This window comes from Panthera tigris, chromosome B1 (genome assembly GCF_018350195.1).
Source record: "Panthera tigris isolate Pti1 chromosome B1, P.tigris_Pti1_mat1.1, whole genome shotgun sequence".
In the NCBI taxonomy this organism is placed as follows: domain Eukaryota; kingdom Metazoa; phylum Chordata; class Mammalia; order Carnivora; family Felidae; genus Panthera; species Panthera tigris.
Window position 1 is genome coordinate 86,507,018 of NC_056663.1, and position 14,654 is coordinate 86,521,671.

Consider the following 14,654-nt stretch of genomic DNA (forward strand, 5'->3'; position numbering starts at 1 on the left):
AAATGCATACGGCAAGATAATTTATGATGAAATAACTGTTAGGAGTCATAGATTTCTTTGAGAGTCTAAAAATAGCCATGGCTCTTCTCCTTAGAAAAATGCACATTGTACTAACAAAATTTTGCCTTTGTGAACCCCTCATTAAAAATGTATGCTTTATGAAGGCTTTATACATACATATAAATAATTTAACTTTCCTGGGTGGTAGTTAAAAATGTAGTATATACTCACTCTTCCCTAATTTCATGTATAAGCAATTTTGTACATCATACTGTCTCTAAGGACTTCACCATTAGTGGGAGTTCTATGTGAATTAGGAAGGCTTAATTCTTTTCTTTTGTTAATATAACGTAGTGTTACCAGGTGTGATAATAGGTACCTATGATAGAAACTTGCTCAAAGTAAGTGCTAGATAATTATTTGTTGAATAAATGAATATGTGACTTTGAGTTCAAACGCCTTCATTTTAATAATACTTTATGGATGTTTATTTATTTATTTTGAGAGAGTGACAGAGCGTGAGCAGGGGAGGGGCAGAGAGAGAGGGAGACAGAGGATCTGAAGTGGACTCTGTGCTGACAGCATAGAGCCTGATGCGGGACTCATATTCCCCAGCCAAACTGTGAGATCACAACCTTAGCTGAAGTCAGATGTTTAACCAACTGAGCTGCCCAAGGGCCTGGGTAGTTTTTAAGGTTAAGGATTGGGGAGTGGCTTCTTCGCATGGTTCTAGCTCAGGGATTTTCGTGAGGCTGCAGTCCCCTGAAGGCTTGATTAGGGCTGGGGGGTAGGGGAGAGGGGTCTGTCTTCTAGATAGCTAAGACACCAGACTGTTGGCAAGATGCCCGTTTTCTTGCCTGAAAGGCCTCTCTGCATACTTGAGTGTACTTATGACATGGTGGTTGGGTTCCTTGGAGAGAGTGACCCAAGAGGAAGAGATCAAGCAGACAGTTTCTGAAGTTCTACATCATCACTTCAGTTTTATGCTATTTGTTATAAGTGAGTCATTAAGTCCAGCCCACACACAAAGGGAGAGGGGAATTAGGTTCCACCTTTTGAAGGGAGGAATGTAAACTAGTTTTCAGCCAAGAAAGAAAATGGACAGGTACTAAATGCATTGTAACAGATAAGAAGGCCTTGTTACTTTGGTGCTTGGGTAGCGTTTGAGAGTAAGGGCTCTTAGAGTCAGTGTTTGGGTTCAAACCCTGGCCCTGCCTCCCATTAACTCGATGACCTTGCTCACGGAACCTTAGATTCCACATCTATAAAATGAGCACAATGGTAATATACATTTCACAGAAATGTAGAGAGGAATATGTGAAAAAAGCGAAGGTAAAGCATTTATTTATTTATTTATTTATTTATTTTTATTTAAATATTAAAAAAAAATTTTTTTTTTAATGTTTATTTATTTTTGAGACAGAGAGACCGAGCATGAACAGGGGAGGGGCAGAGAGAGAGGGAGACACAGAATTGGAAGCAGGCTCCAGGCTCCGAGCCATCAGCCCAGAGCCCGACGCGGGGCTCGAACTCACGGACTGCGAGATCGTGACCTGAGCTGAAGTTGGACGCTTAACCGACTGAGCCACCCAGGTGCCCCAAAAGCATTTAGCATAGTAGCTTTTATTTCAGAGTCTGGAGTGCTAACCATTACACCATGGAACCACTAGCTTTTATTTCAATAAGAGCTATTTATCGGGGGCCTGGGGCGCCTGGATGGCTCAGTTGGTTAAGCATCCAGCTTCAGCTCAGGTCATGATGTCCCTGGTTGTGCGTTCAAGCCCTGCAGCAGGCTGTCAGGCTCTGTGCTGACAACTTATAGCTCGGAGCCTGGAGCCTGCTTTAGATTCTGTCCATCTCTCTCTCTCTCTAATATAAAAAATAAACATTAAAAAATTTTTACAAAAAAAGAGTTAGCTATTTATCTTTTTTCCCTTGCTAATATAGAGCAGTAACTTTAGTGTAGGAGATATCTTTCTGTAATGTTATTAGCAGAATGTGAATTTGCTCTAAAGTGTCTACCATGCTAACCTATCTATTCTTACTCAGTTTTTTATTCTGCTTATTAATACCTGCTTAATCTTGAAGACTTGAGAAATGCAGTTGAATGTGTGTGAATGTGTGTGTATACTATATATGTATACATACTGTATATACATACATTCACATGTACTACATGGTTTGGGTCATATTGTGTGGAACAAATATATATGTAATTAAATCTTGCCACATTTATATTTTTACTATTTTACTGTGTTGTTAAAAATTCTTCAAACGTGGCTCAGTTGGTTAGGTATCTGACTCTTGATTTCGGCTCAGGTTATGATCTCATGGTTTATGAGTCCAAGCCCTGCAACAGGCTCCGAGCTGACAGTGTGGAGAGCCTGCTTGGGATTCTGTCTCTTTCTCTCTCTCTGCCCCTCCTGTGCACGCTCTCTGTCTGTCTGTCTGTCTCTCAAAATAAGTAAACTTAAAAAAAAAAAGTACTAAATTTTAAAAAGAAAATAATAAAAAAATAAAAAATAAAAACAAATGGACCAAAAATAGTTAAGTGTTGGCAAAGATGTGGAGAAACTAGAACCTTCATACAGTGCTGGTTTGGGAATGTAAAATGGTACAGTCACCAGGAAAAACAGCTTGACAATTCCTTAAAAAAAAAAAAAAATTCTTCAAATCATTTTTAATGGAGCAATCAATCCATTGAGTGTCTTCCATTTCTTCAGGCTAGGCCCTGGAAATGAAACTCCTGGGTCAGAATACATGAACCTCTTTTAGATTCTTGATATATAATGCCACACTGCTTTCCTGAAAGTTTGTACCAATTTATATTTCCAGCAGCAGCTTTTCCTTACTTGCTATTTCCAATATAGTATTTTTAGTTTGCAAAAAATATTGGTGGCTCTTGAAAGTCTGGTTTCAGTAGCAAGGCAGAATTGCATTAAAGCCCAAGGAATTGTGTTTTTACAAGAACTTTAAATATGTAGGAATACTTTACAGTCTTTCTGAATTGATTTCTGTTATTACACACACACACACACACACACACACACACACACACACACACACACAGGAATACTGTGAAGTATTAGGTAGGAATAGATACAGCTTCTCTTCTCTTGGAACTTAAAATATAAGGCGAGGTAAATACATATAATTAAGATGTACAAAGAGTAAAATACACACTATTGACTTCTTAAGATATATCTCAGGATGCAAATCGTGAGGTAAAAGTTATATATCATACTTCAAACTGACTCTTCTGTTGTGTATTCCTCCTTGAGCCCAAGTTAACCTGTTGCCTCCAGAAAAAATAAGCTTCTCTTTCTTTTTAAATACATGAAAAACTACTGATTGGTAGGAGTAGACATTCAAATTTATTATCAATTTCAGTGATTTGCCTAAAGCCAGGAATTACTTCTTGGGTTTCCTTATCATCCCCCACCTGGAAACTGTCTCAGTTTAAGACACTGCTTATCAGTAGATGATCCTTGTTTTAAATTGACTAGAGATTTACAAAGCTACCACTCATATAGTCCCTTTTGTCCAACAGGTGAAAGTTTACCTAATGCAAGAAAGATCCTTATTGAGTTTAAGGGGAGTTGTACTCTGGAAATGGCATATAAGTTCTTTTATGGGAGGGTGGGTATCATGGTGGAAGGGCTAGGACAAAGCTCCAAGAGAATAAATGAGTATATAAATGAAAAAAAAAAAAAAGTCATGGGCTGTGCAAGTCTATTCTAAAATTGCACTGACATTTTGGGCAAACTTTTGCCAAATATTGCATTAATATTACCACTGGAAAACTTTTTTTTCCCTCGGATTATCAGCACAGTTCATTCGATTCAGATCATAAAAATTGTATCTTAAATTTGTAACTGCCAAATTTTTTTTGGTGGGTATTTAGCCAATACTTATTGAGCACTTACTCTGTAGGAGGCACTGTTTTATGTAAATTTTATGTAGAAACAACTTCAGGGCAACATTTTGTTTCAAACTTAGGTTATGAAATTTTGAAACCAGGGAAGCATTTTTTGTTGCTGTTTTAATGAAGATTCATCTGAGTCATTTTATTGGTTTGATTTTGTGCTGTCAATAGATTTAAAATCACTAAATGGCAATTTATCTCGCTCTTCTATTGTATTTTAGCATGTACTTATTTGTTTCTATGAAAAAGATTTTTAAAAGTAGATGATACAAATGAATACGTTTGTTTCCAAATGAACCAAACAGAAATGAAAGGGTAAGAAGAGAATTTCATGACTAGCAAATTGGGGAAGGATAATCTAATCTCCCAGAGGTTGGCAAATTCTGTTGTTTACTAATAAATACCTGTTTAGTGTGCTCTTTAACACTGCTGTAGAGGAAAAAAGACGAAGCCAGCCTCTTAAAGTAGTTGTAAACTACTTAACTTTCCAAGTAAAGCTTTAGAATATTTTGTAGGTATGCCTTTTTTGTTGTTGGTATTCCTGTTTTAAAGTGCAGCTTTTTGAAGTGGACGGGTTACATGTTGCATAAGCTTTGAAACGGCCAAAACAAGTTAAATAGCCACCTTTATTTACAGCTGTTGGACTAGGTATTAGATCTCTTCCAGGAAGAAAATTTGATTAATGGCTTTTTTCCAAAGTGGGGACAATTGCAGACTTTTCTTCCGCAGAGCGTGAAATGTGCCTCTTCCTGCCGAGGGGCCTTGTCCTAGCCGCGGCTACCGGGGCGGTTTCCAGCCTCAGGTGTCTCTCGCCGTGGGCCGCGGCCGCTCTCCGGGGCGGGCGTCCGGGACTTCCTGTCTGAACGCGGGGCGGAAGGATCGCGTTGCCAGCCGAGGCGGCCGCCGCCGCCGCCGCCGCCCCTGCCGTTAGGTGGTGGGGTTTCTCAGCCCCGCGGCGGGAGGCGGGCCGGCCTCGGCTTCCTGTCGGAGGACGCGCAAGGATCCGGGCGTCTGAGTGTGTGCGAGTGCGTGAGTGTGTGTCGGTCGCACGGCGTGTATCTCCGGCCGTGGGTTCCGCCTCCTCCCCTGCTGCCGCTGCTCACGGTGTAAGTCAATGTGAAGCAGCAGCTCCAGCCCCGGGATAAACATGGCGACGTCTCTGCATGAGGGACCCACGAACCAGCTGGATCTGCTCATCCGGGCTGGTAAGGACAGGGAACTTTTCTCCTGTGCATCGGTGCAGCAGGAGAGGGGGTGCACAGAAGGCGGGGTGACTCCCCTGTGGCGGTCAGTGCAGGGGGTTCAGTGTCCACCTCAGTCACCGGGGCGGCCGGGGGAAAGGGGGGTAGTGAATGAAGTAATGGAGGCGACGAATCAGGAAGTGATCACCTTGGAGAGTAACCTGCCTCGAATCTGGCGCTGTCGCTTCAGGGTGTGTTCGGCGAGCAGCGGCGGCAGCTGCCGGGCGGAGCGCTGGCAGCGGGTGCCGGAGAACCGAGCCGCAGTTAAGTTGGGGACTCGGGGGCGGACGAGTTGTGCGCTTCACCCCAGTTGCTGAGGAACCAGGAAGTGAGTGAGGCTGTTGTCTCTCGGCTGCGCCTGCCACGCTGTCTGGCCGGAGAGGCCGCTACTGCCCGCGGTCGGGGGCGGCGGGCTTCTCCGGTGAACGCTCGCCACCCCCGCTCCGTTCTCCTTTGAGACTTGGTCCACAAATCCGTGACTTCCGCGTGGACGATGCAGCCCCGGGCCACGTCCGGTAGACCGATACCCGCCAAAAAAATGCTCTGCCCCTCCTCTTCACGTCCCCACCTTGTGCAGTCTCAGGAGTAACGGTTCTGGAAAGGGTCACTGAATAATGTGGAATAGCCCGGGTTGATGTTGCTCTCAGGGGCCCGCCTCCCTTTCCTCATTTAATGGGTGGCTGTGAAGAAGTAGGCTTATGCCCCTTCCCTCGTGGGTTGTTTTTTTAGGGGTAAGAATGGGAAGGACACGGAATATATTTTGTACCCCTGACCTGGACGGTTGAGGCATCAGAGAAGAACGGTTATTTTTGTAAACAGTGGGTGAATGTGAAGGAGTGGGGCGGGCGAGAGGGAGTCTTGGCCCTAGGGAAGTCTCAGCACGGAATTGCCCCCTTTTCCCCTCCCCCCCAAACCTCCCACCATAGCGGAAGCGCCTCGGAGAGGACAGAACGGGCGGGATTGACAGGCCTTTGGTTCCAATCTGCTCTCTAAGATGTTCCAAATAAGAACGTTGATTTCTGGGGGCGGGACTCTGGGCCCGCGCTGGGCCAATGAAGATTGGGCGGGAGTGAAGCTGACAATGTACGCATGGAATTGGAGGGAAGAGGAGTGTAAACACGGAAGTGGCCGCGGGGGTGGGGGATGTGCAGCGCCACTGCTGCAGCGGAAGGGCACGGACTTAAGTTACATAGAAAAAGCAGCTTTACTTAATAGCAGACAGCGCAGTCAGGGCCCTGAATCGATGTAGCAGTGCTTGAATATTATTTACTTATGCTAACAACAAAGCATACATGTTTCTTTTCCCCGGGTTCTGTTTCATATCGCCAGCTATGGGAGTTGGAAGATGGGAAATACCAAAGACTAATGTTGCAAAAAGATGTTACCCTTTGAGAGTGTGAAATTAGTAGTTCGGTTGGGGAGAATCATGAACATAAATGCGTATCTCTAAATTTAACGGAAGGGCTTTAAGTTGAAATAAAGTCTTGAATAATATAACTGTATTGTATAACACATAAGTGACTAGCCTTTTATCCTGTAAGATGTAATACACCTATCAAAAGTCCCAAAGAAAAATCACAGTTTACTGCGTGATGATTAAAACATATTTGACAGTTATTTTCTTGTAAGAGCAAGAACCTAAGTATCAGTAAATAAGAGGCAGAGTACAGCGAGAACTTGGTTCCTTTTCTGTATGTTCAGTCCGTTAATAATATGAAGGAATGGAATTTTAGGCCTCATGTTACTGGTACTAACAATACCTGTAATTGTGGGGGTCAGTGATATTTCTGTGAGTGTTAAACATTTCGAGAAATGTTTTCAGTGATTGTGAACATACCAGGAGAACCGTAGCATAGCCCCCACAGAATTTGGAAAAACATTGTTAATGTTAGAGGGCCTAATTTTCCCAGTGGAAGGTATTTCTTTCATAAGCTTTTGGAATTAGCGGAGCTGAACGAGACCTGTAGATATTTTGTTTGGAGTGGAAACATATAGGCAGTCTGCAATTTGAAAACACAAGTTTTATCTCCTTTGATAAGAGGTTTTTAAGTTATATGTTGTTTTCTAGTCTTACTGCATTTCTTTAGTATTTATGAATCTTACAATTGAAGTTTCCTTGTGAGTATAGTATTCTGTAAAGAATATGTTCTACATATAATTGTTTTTCAGATTATTTCCTCAATAATTTTCACGTAATCTGAAGCTCTTTTTCAAGCTCTGTTTTAGAAGGAAACTTGAGATAGGTTTGCTGATTTACCCAAGGATTATTCAGTGAGTTAAAAGTTGGGGAGGAAACGTGACCCATAAAATGAAGAATCATGGATCTAAATTAATAAAAATTTAGATTGCTGCCAATTTCCAGTGATGTTGGCGGAGTAATGTTTGTGAAGTTTGCATTTGTAAAATAGAATGATACTTTTTTATTCCCTTGAGGGAAGTCATCGAGTGTTAGACATAATTCTTCCTCATAAAGATTTTACAGTCTAATTGGGGAGACAGATGTAAATCTATGCAATACATAAATGTTAATGCTATAATAGGTTGATGATTAGTGTATAATAACTGATACTAATGAAAACTTGTAGAAGGAGGTAAGCTTTAAGTTGAATATTGTTAGCAAAACTGTTGTTTCTAAGTTTATAAAGCACTTAATATTACCACTACTATATTGTTATATGTTAAGGTACTGAGGATACACTTTTGCTTTTCCTCCTTTTGAAGTTATCAACTTTAGCTATCAACTTCAGCTTTAGTTATTACCATTTATGCTGTCAGAGGAGTTTAAGAATGAAATAAATAAGCTTACTTATTAAAAATCACTTTTAACATAGAAAATATTTTTGTGGTAAAGACTTGACATACTTTATAAAACTTTCATTTACAGTGTGATGTATGAGAAAGAGCCTTGACCCTGAAGTCAGGAGATGAAGATCTGCATCTCACTGTCACTAACCTAATTGTGTGCTAGTGACTTGACTTCTCTAAGGCTTCACTTTCTGTAAGAGAACAAGACTGACTAGGGGATCTTTAATAATTTTTAAAGCTCTAAAATTATAAGTGGCTCAAATATTTAATGGACAGTGAAGGATTTTTTTGGGATTTTTTTTACATTACACCATGTGAATGAATATGTCTGTAAGGTTATTACATAATTGGGTTAATTTCTGCTAGCCAGTCTTTGTGTCACATTGGAACTTGAGGCCAGGTCTTTATGTTGAATGAGACTATGATATAGTTTAGGCTTATTTTCATGTATACATACATACATACATAGTATGTATATATACACACACATAAACGTATATAGCTAATTATAGGAAAAATAAATGTCTAGTCTATAGGAAAAATGAATGTTACTTTCTTAACATTTATGTGAAAGCACTGGGTGTGTATGGTCTATAGACTTTCTGGAAGATTTTCAATTTAAAATATTCTACCTTCTTGTTCTCAATTATACTTCCCTTGACTTGTTTCTACTTGTTTTAAGAAATTGAGAATTAAGAAATTGGAATTGAGAGATAAGGTCACCAGAACTTTTGCTCTACTTTAATGCTGTTAATAAATGGGGGGGGGGGCAGGAAGGGGGGGTTTCTGGAAATTTAGCTTAAGTATTTTCACTGACAAAACAAATCTGTCTAGTTTGTCAAAGGTTTGTGAAATTTGAACTTGAAAATCATTTCCAGTTTACTGTAAATTGAAATATCTGGTATCAATCTTGAAAAGATCAATTTGGAAACAATTTAGGATGTGAAAAACTGAAGCATGTGTTAAAATAAACCTGGAAAGATGGCATTCGTTAAAAAATTTTTATTTGGAAATGTGTTTAAGAAATTACTCTTCAGAATTCATTGCAGCATAAGTACTAAAATTCATATAAAAACTGAGTTGAAGAGTAACATCAATGTTTACTCAACCAGGATAATTTAACATAAAATCTTTAGAAACATGTGGTTGGTTGAAAAGGGCAGGCAGGAGAATGTTCTTGATAATTATTTAAACTCCCTGTGTTAATCTATAGCTTAAATGTTCATAGGGATGCAAAGAAGTATTTGTGAAAAACTTGCTAAGTCCTTTATGTGTCAGTGGACAAAATGCTGTTGTACTTACGGAAAATAGAATATAATTTTTCATCTATACACACTAGAAGCTAAAAGTTACAGAAACACTAAGATAGAATTTGGATGTTATTATGTTTGGCAACAGATTACAGTTGCAGTTCTTAAAAACTGAAATCTCTTATCTGAGGATCTGGGGAGTAACTAGGCTCAGGGAGTCTGTGAGGTCAAAGTTGTTTTCATAATAATGCTAAGACATTTGCCTTTTCACTTTCACAAGTGTTCAGAGTTTTCTAGAGGCTATGTGACTTGATATCACAACAAATTGAATGAAGAAGCAAATATGAATTCAACTGTGTTTCTATCATGTATTAACAAAAAGTTGCTACAATGTAAAACAAAGCTACTTACTGATTTTTGTTTGTGATATTTCTAAGTATTGGGTTTATTATTTTCAATGAACTTATAAATATTGTAATGTCTTCTTAATTTCAATTTCAAATAGAATAATATCTAAAAATAGGACTTGTATAGGGGCACCTGGGTGGCTCAGTGAATTAAGCAATTGACTTGGGTTCAGGTCACGATCTGATGGTCTGAGTTCGAGCCCCGCATCTGGCTCTGTGCTGACAGCTCAGAGCCTAGAGCCTGCTTTGGAGTCTGTGTATTCCTATCTCTCTGCCCCCCTCCCCCATAAATAGTAAAAAAAAAAAATTTTTTTTTTATAAAATAAATTCATAAAAATAGGACTTATATAAACAAAATCTCTTTGTGGTCTTCAGTAGTTTGAGTATAAAAGTTTCCCTTGACCAAAAAAGTTTGAGAATAGCTGTGTTACAGTTTTATTTAGTCCGCACTTTTCAGTACCATAGCCACTAGCCATATACGGCTATTGAGTACTTGAAATGTGACTGAGAAACTGAATTTTTAATTTTTTTAAATTTTAACTAATTTAAACAAACAGTGGAAAACTTTTATATTGATTTCGTGTTGAAATGACAATATATTGAATATACTGGGTTAAATGAAAGGCATTAATTTCAGTCTTACTTTTTAAAATCTGGCTGCAGGAATTTAAAAACTAAACGTGCCTCATGTTAAGTTTTCATCGAGTAGCTCTATTTTACAAAAATAATTTTAGTTCTTTTTCCCTTTTAAACTTTTAAATTGTAACTATAGTAATTAGAAAGTCAAAGAGGAACAAGAAAAGATGGAGTGTCCCAAAAGTTTTACCTTTTCCCCCCCTTTTTATTGCATTTCTTTTTATTCTTCACTCACCTGTTGACACCTTGGGGCATTAGGAGATAAGCTGTAGTAAGTCAGGTGCACAGTTGAGTGATGACCTTGTAATACTAGTTTATGGTCTTGCTTGTAGGGGCATACTACTATCATTTAAGGAAATGTTGTTGTTGTTTTTTCCCATTGCTCTCAAATTAAGTTGCTGTTAATTTTTATTTTTGACCTTAAGAACTTTCTTATGAACTAGATCCATTGCCAGCATTCTCTTCTGCAAAGCTGAGAGGTATGTCTCTTGTCAGACTTAATTACCAAGTTTGGTATTTTGTAACAGCTGTTGAGTGAGTCTGGAGTACTCTGCCATACAAACACCAGTTGATTACAAAGCTGGAAATGAAACAAGACTCTTACCAATACTAAAGGAGGGCATAAAAAAGCAAATTTGATTTTGGCACAATGATTAAAGTTGAAATTGTTTTGAAGTTTATTTGATACATTTATTTCTCCAAGAGGGATTAACCAGCAACACCACCTACTAGTCTTAGGTAGAAAATGATACCTTTCAGATTACTTTTGTCTTCATTGTTTCAATTTTTAAAATGTGTTGCTTATTTTTTTCCTCTCATTAATTTCATACACAGGTCTAGAAAGATGCCAGTAAATCAGGTTTTAAGTAAGAGATAAGGAGTTTTAAGCCCTTGCATGTAGTTTGGTTATTTGCTTACTTTGATTGTACAACACTGTTAAATTCATGTTTATCCTTAAGAATTGTGCATAATTCTAGTTTAAATTGTATTTGAATTACTGAGCTGAACCAAAGGAATTGAAAGGTTTTAAAAATTACAGAAACTTGAATAAGAGAAATATTTATTTTTTTTAAGTTTATTTTATTTATTTTGAGAGAGAAAACAGGGAAGGGAGGGAGGGAGGGAGGGAGAGAGAGAGAGAGAAAGAAAATCCCAAGCAGGCTGCTATCAGTACAGAGCCCTACACAGGGCTCAAGCCCATGAACTGGGAGCTCATGACCTGAGCTTAACCGACTGAGCCACCCAGGCACCCTGAGAAATATTTCTTAAATTTCTTTTATCAGAAACTACTTACAGACTTGTATCAACAAAAGAAAATTAAAAGGAGATAGTGCTTTCTTTTACAAAATGGTTAAGTATTCTTGGATACTGACGGGTACAATATTGCAAATTGATCTTAAGTATGAGCTCCTAGTGCTTAGAGTTATTTCAGTTAATAAAAATGACAAAAGGTAAAATTAGTAAGCATCAAAAAAAAAAAAAAAGAGAGAGAAATCAGTGTTCTACTTAATAAGCTGTTAGTTTACAGAGTAACTTTATTTTGTACTTTTCTTTAGTTTTGAAATATTTTATTTTCATTTATGTTTTTGATATTACCATTTATGTTTCTAAACTCTTAGTATAAGCTTCATGAGGCCAGAGATCTATTCACACTTGTATTTCAGATTTGTGGCACAGGATCTGGCTATGATAAGTGCTCAACAACCATTTGTTGACAGAACACAGAGTATTAGATCTTCTCTTTGATAATTCATAAAGAACATCTGCATTTTTTATATTCTTATCCTAAATTTAAAATATGAATTGGTAAATTTAATTCTTAAAGTTTGTTATGTAATGTTTTACTCTGTAAATGTAAAATATTTCTGGGAAATAATATGTTGAATTTGGGGGAGACGGGAGTTTGAGGTCAGAAATAGCAACATGACTAACATGAAATGTGCCTCAAACTGCATAAAAACTCAGAGCAGCACTATATGTAACCATTAGGCACATTTCATTGTTTATAAACTGAAAACATTAAACATTGGGTAAAATTCTGTTTCTGTATTATCAAGTGCTTTGAAGCTGTCATTTTAATATGGTAAGGTTTTTAGGGTGTGTCTTAATACAATTACATAAGGAATTAGTTTACCCAGGATAGTTTATTAATAGCACATAAGACAACACCTAAATTGCAACACAAGCAGACTCTAGAGAGAATGAAGTTCCTAGAATAAATTTTAAAAGCCTGAGAAACTGCTTTCCAAGGTTCTTTAATACATGTGAGTGTTGGGGGAGGCACTTTGAAAAAACTACTTGAGAATGGTAATATATTTTATACTTACTAAGTTTCTTAAAGTTGAGCTGGGACTGATTGAATCCTTTGCTTCAGTGAAGCTGCAGATAAAGAGTAAGCAGGGTCACCTAAAGATAGATTTACTTAGAGGTTTGGCTGCCTCTCTGGAACTGTTTAGCTTTGAGCAGATTTCCATAAATGGAAAGAGCAACTGGAGAGACTCAGTACCTTGCTTGAGAGTGTGGATGATGTGCAACAGGTGGTAAAACAGTCGCTGGATTTTTTTTTTTCCTTTAAGTAAATGCTCTCCAAATGACTACTGTTTAAGGCTAAAGCTTTAGCATTTGGTGAATTTTGAGATTAAGTGAATTTTTTTTTTCAATTCAGAGTTTCCTGAAAACAGTTTTAAAAGATTCATATCTTTAGTGTGTAGAATGTATGGATCTGTCATATGGTTTATGCAGCTTATACAAATATTTCGTTTTAGTTTTTCTATAGGACATACTGAGAAAAATCTATCAAATTAGAAACTGTTGCATATTCATGTTTCAGAAGCTCTTACCAAGTAGAATATTCAACATTTTAAGTCAGGGTGTGAAATTAATATGTCATTAATGCAAGTTTGTGCTTTGAATGGCCAATTTCCCTGTGAGGTCTGTGGGTTGTTTTTAACTTTAATATATAAAAGAAATACTTGCATGCCTGTTGTATTTAAAGTCTGTATTGGAAATTATAGCAGATATAAAGATGAATTAAGATAGCCCTCCTGACCTCAGGGAACATATAATCTTATAGGAGTGGTAAGAAATTATCATTTATTAAATACTTATCTATATGCCAGGCACTGTACATGTTTTTTATGGGTATTGCACGTCACTTAATTCTCACACCTATATGAGGTAAGTAATACACCTGTTTTGTGAAGGAGGAAACTGAGCTGGTCTAGGGTAACATATAAGTGGCAGAACCCAAGCTGTTGGACTTGAAAGCCCAAATGATTGGTGTATTATGTTTTACTGTTTCACAGGTATTTCAGTCAGCAAAGCATACAGTGCTAAAAAAGAGTTACAGAAGGTGGCAGAATTAGAAAAGGCTTCATGGGAAAACAAACACAGAAACTTTATTATTATTTTTAATGTTTGTTTATTTTTGAGAGAGACAGAGACAGAATGCGAGTGGGTTAGGGTGAGAGAGTGAGGGAGACACAGAATCCGAAGCAGGCTCCAGGCTCTGAGCCGTCAGCACAGAGCCCAACATGGGGCTCGAACTCACAAGCTGTGAGATCGTGACCTGAGCCGAAGTTGGACGCTCAGCCAACTGAGCCACCCAGGCGCCCCACAAACACAGAAACGTTAAAGACAAATTTATTGGGTAAAACCCAGAAAAGCCCAGTGAAGTCCTGAAGAAGAGACAAGGTTATTGGGAAGAAAGTTCCTAGTGTTCTGGTGCTATGTTAGAGTACTCACCTAGGAGGGTCTGTAAGAAACCAATTCATTAAACTAATGTAGAAATGTGTTTCCCACTGATTCTGCAAGGTATATCCCCTGATTTCAGTAGCAGTATGTCAAGATACAGAATTGACTTCCCCAATTGTTAAACTACAACTATCCACCCCCCTACCCCCAAGTTAGTTTTGTTCTAAAGTTGATGTAAGATTCAGATTTCAAGGGTCTGTCCTTGTTTTCCTTTCGATAAGATTCAAAAATTTCTTGGTAATTTCTAATCATTCTCAATAGTTGCTTTATAATTCAACACTTATTTTGCAAAGTATAGATACCAGATTGTTTTTTTAAATTATTTGTGTAAATAATTTATATGGACTAATATGTATCAATGACTTATTTATTCATATGAGAGTGAATTTGTTTCTCATAGACTAATATGTTTTAATTTAGTAATGTATTCAGTATATTTTTAATTGAGTAGAACTTATTTTCCCCCCAGTGGAAGCATCAGTTCATAGCAGTAATGCACACTGTACAGATAAGACCATTGAAGCTGCTGAAGCCCTGCTTCATATGGAATCTCCTACCTGCTTAAGGGATTCAAGAAGTCCTGGTATGTGAATTGTTCTGTTTTATATTAAACATGTCACATCACTCCACGTATCTA

The 14,654-nt window shown here is 38.1% G+C and overlaps 1 protein-coding gene across 17 annotated transcripts in view; it reads left to right on the top strand.

The window, feature by feature from the left end:
• ELF2 (E74 like ETS transcription factor 2) overlaps positions 1 to 14,654 on the top strand; it is a 94,912-nt gene that overhangs the window by 67,241 nt on the left and 13,017 nt on the right. For 12 of the 17 annotated variants that reach the window (XM_042983876.1, XM_042983881.1, XM_042983885.1 and 9 more), the window contains one exon: positions 14,487 to 14,600. In XM_042983876.1, the coding sequence (XP_042839810.1) occupies positions 14,487 to 14,600 (114 nt within the window). Of the gene's footprint in view, positions 1 to 4,878; positions 5,131 to 14,486; positions 14,601 to 14,654 lie in introns of those variants that run through there. The other 5 variants (XM_042983887.1, XM_007091794.2, XM_015541894.2 and 2 more) reach the window with 1 other exon arrangement.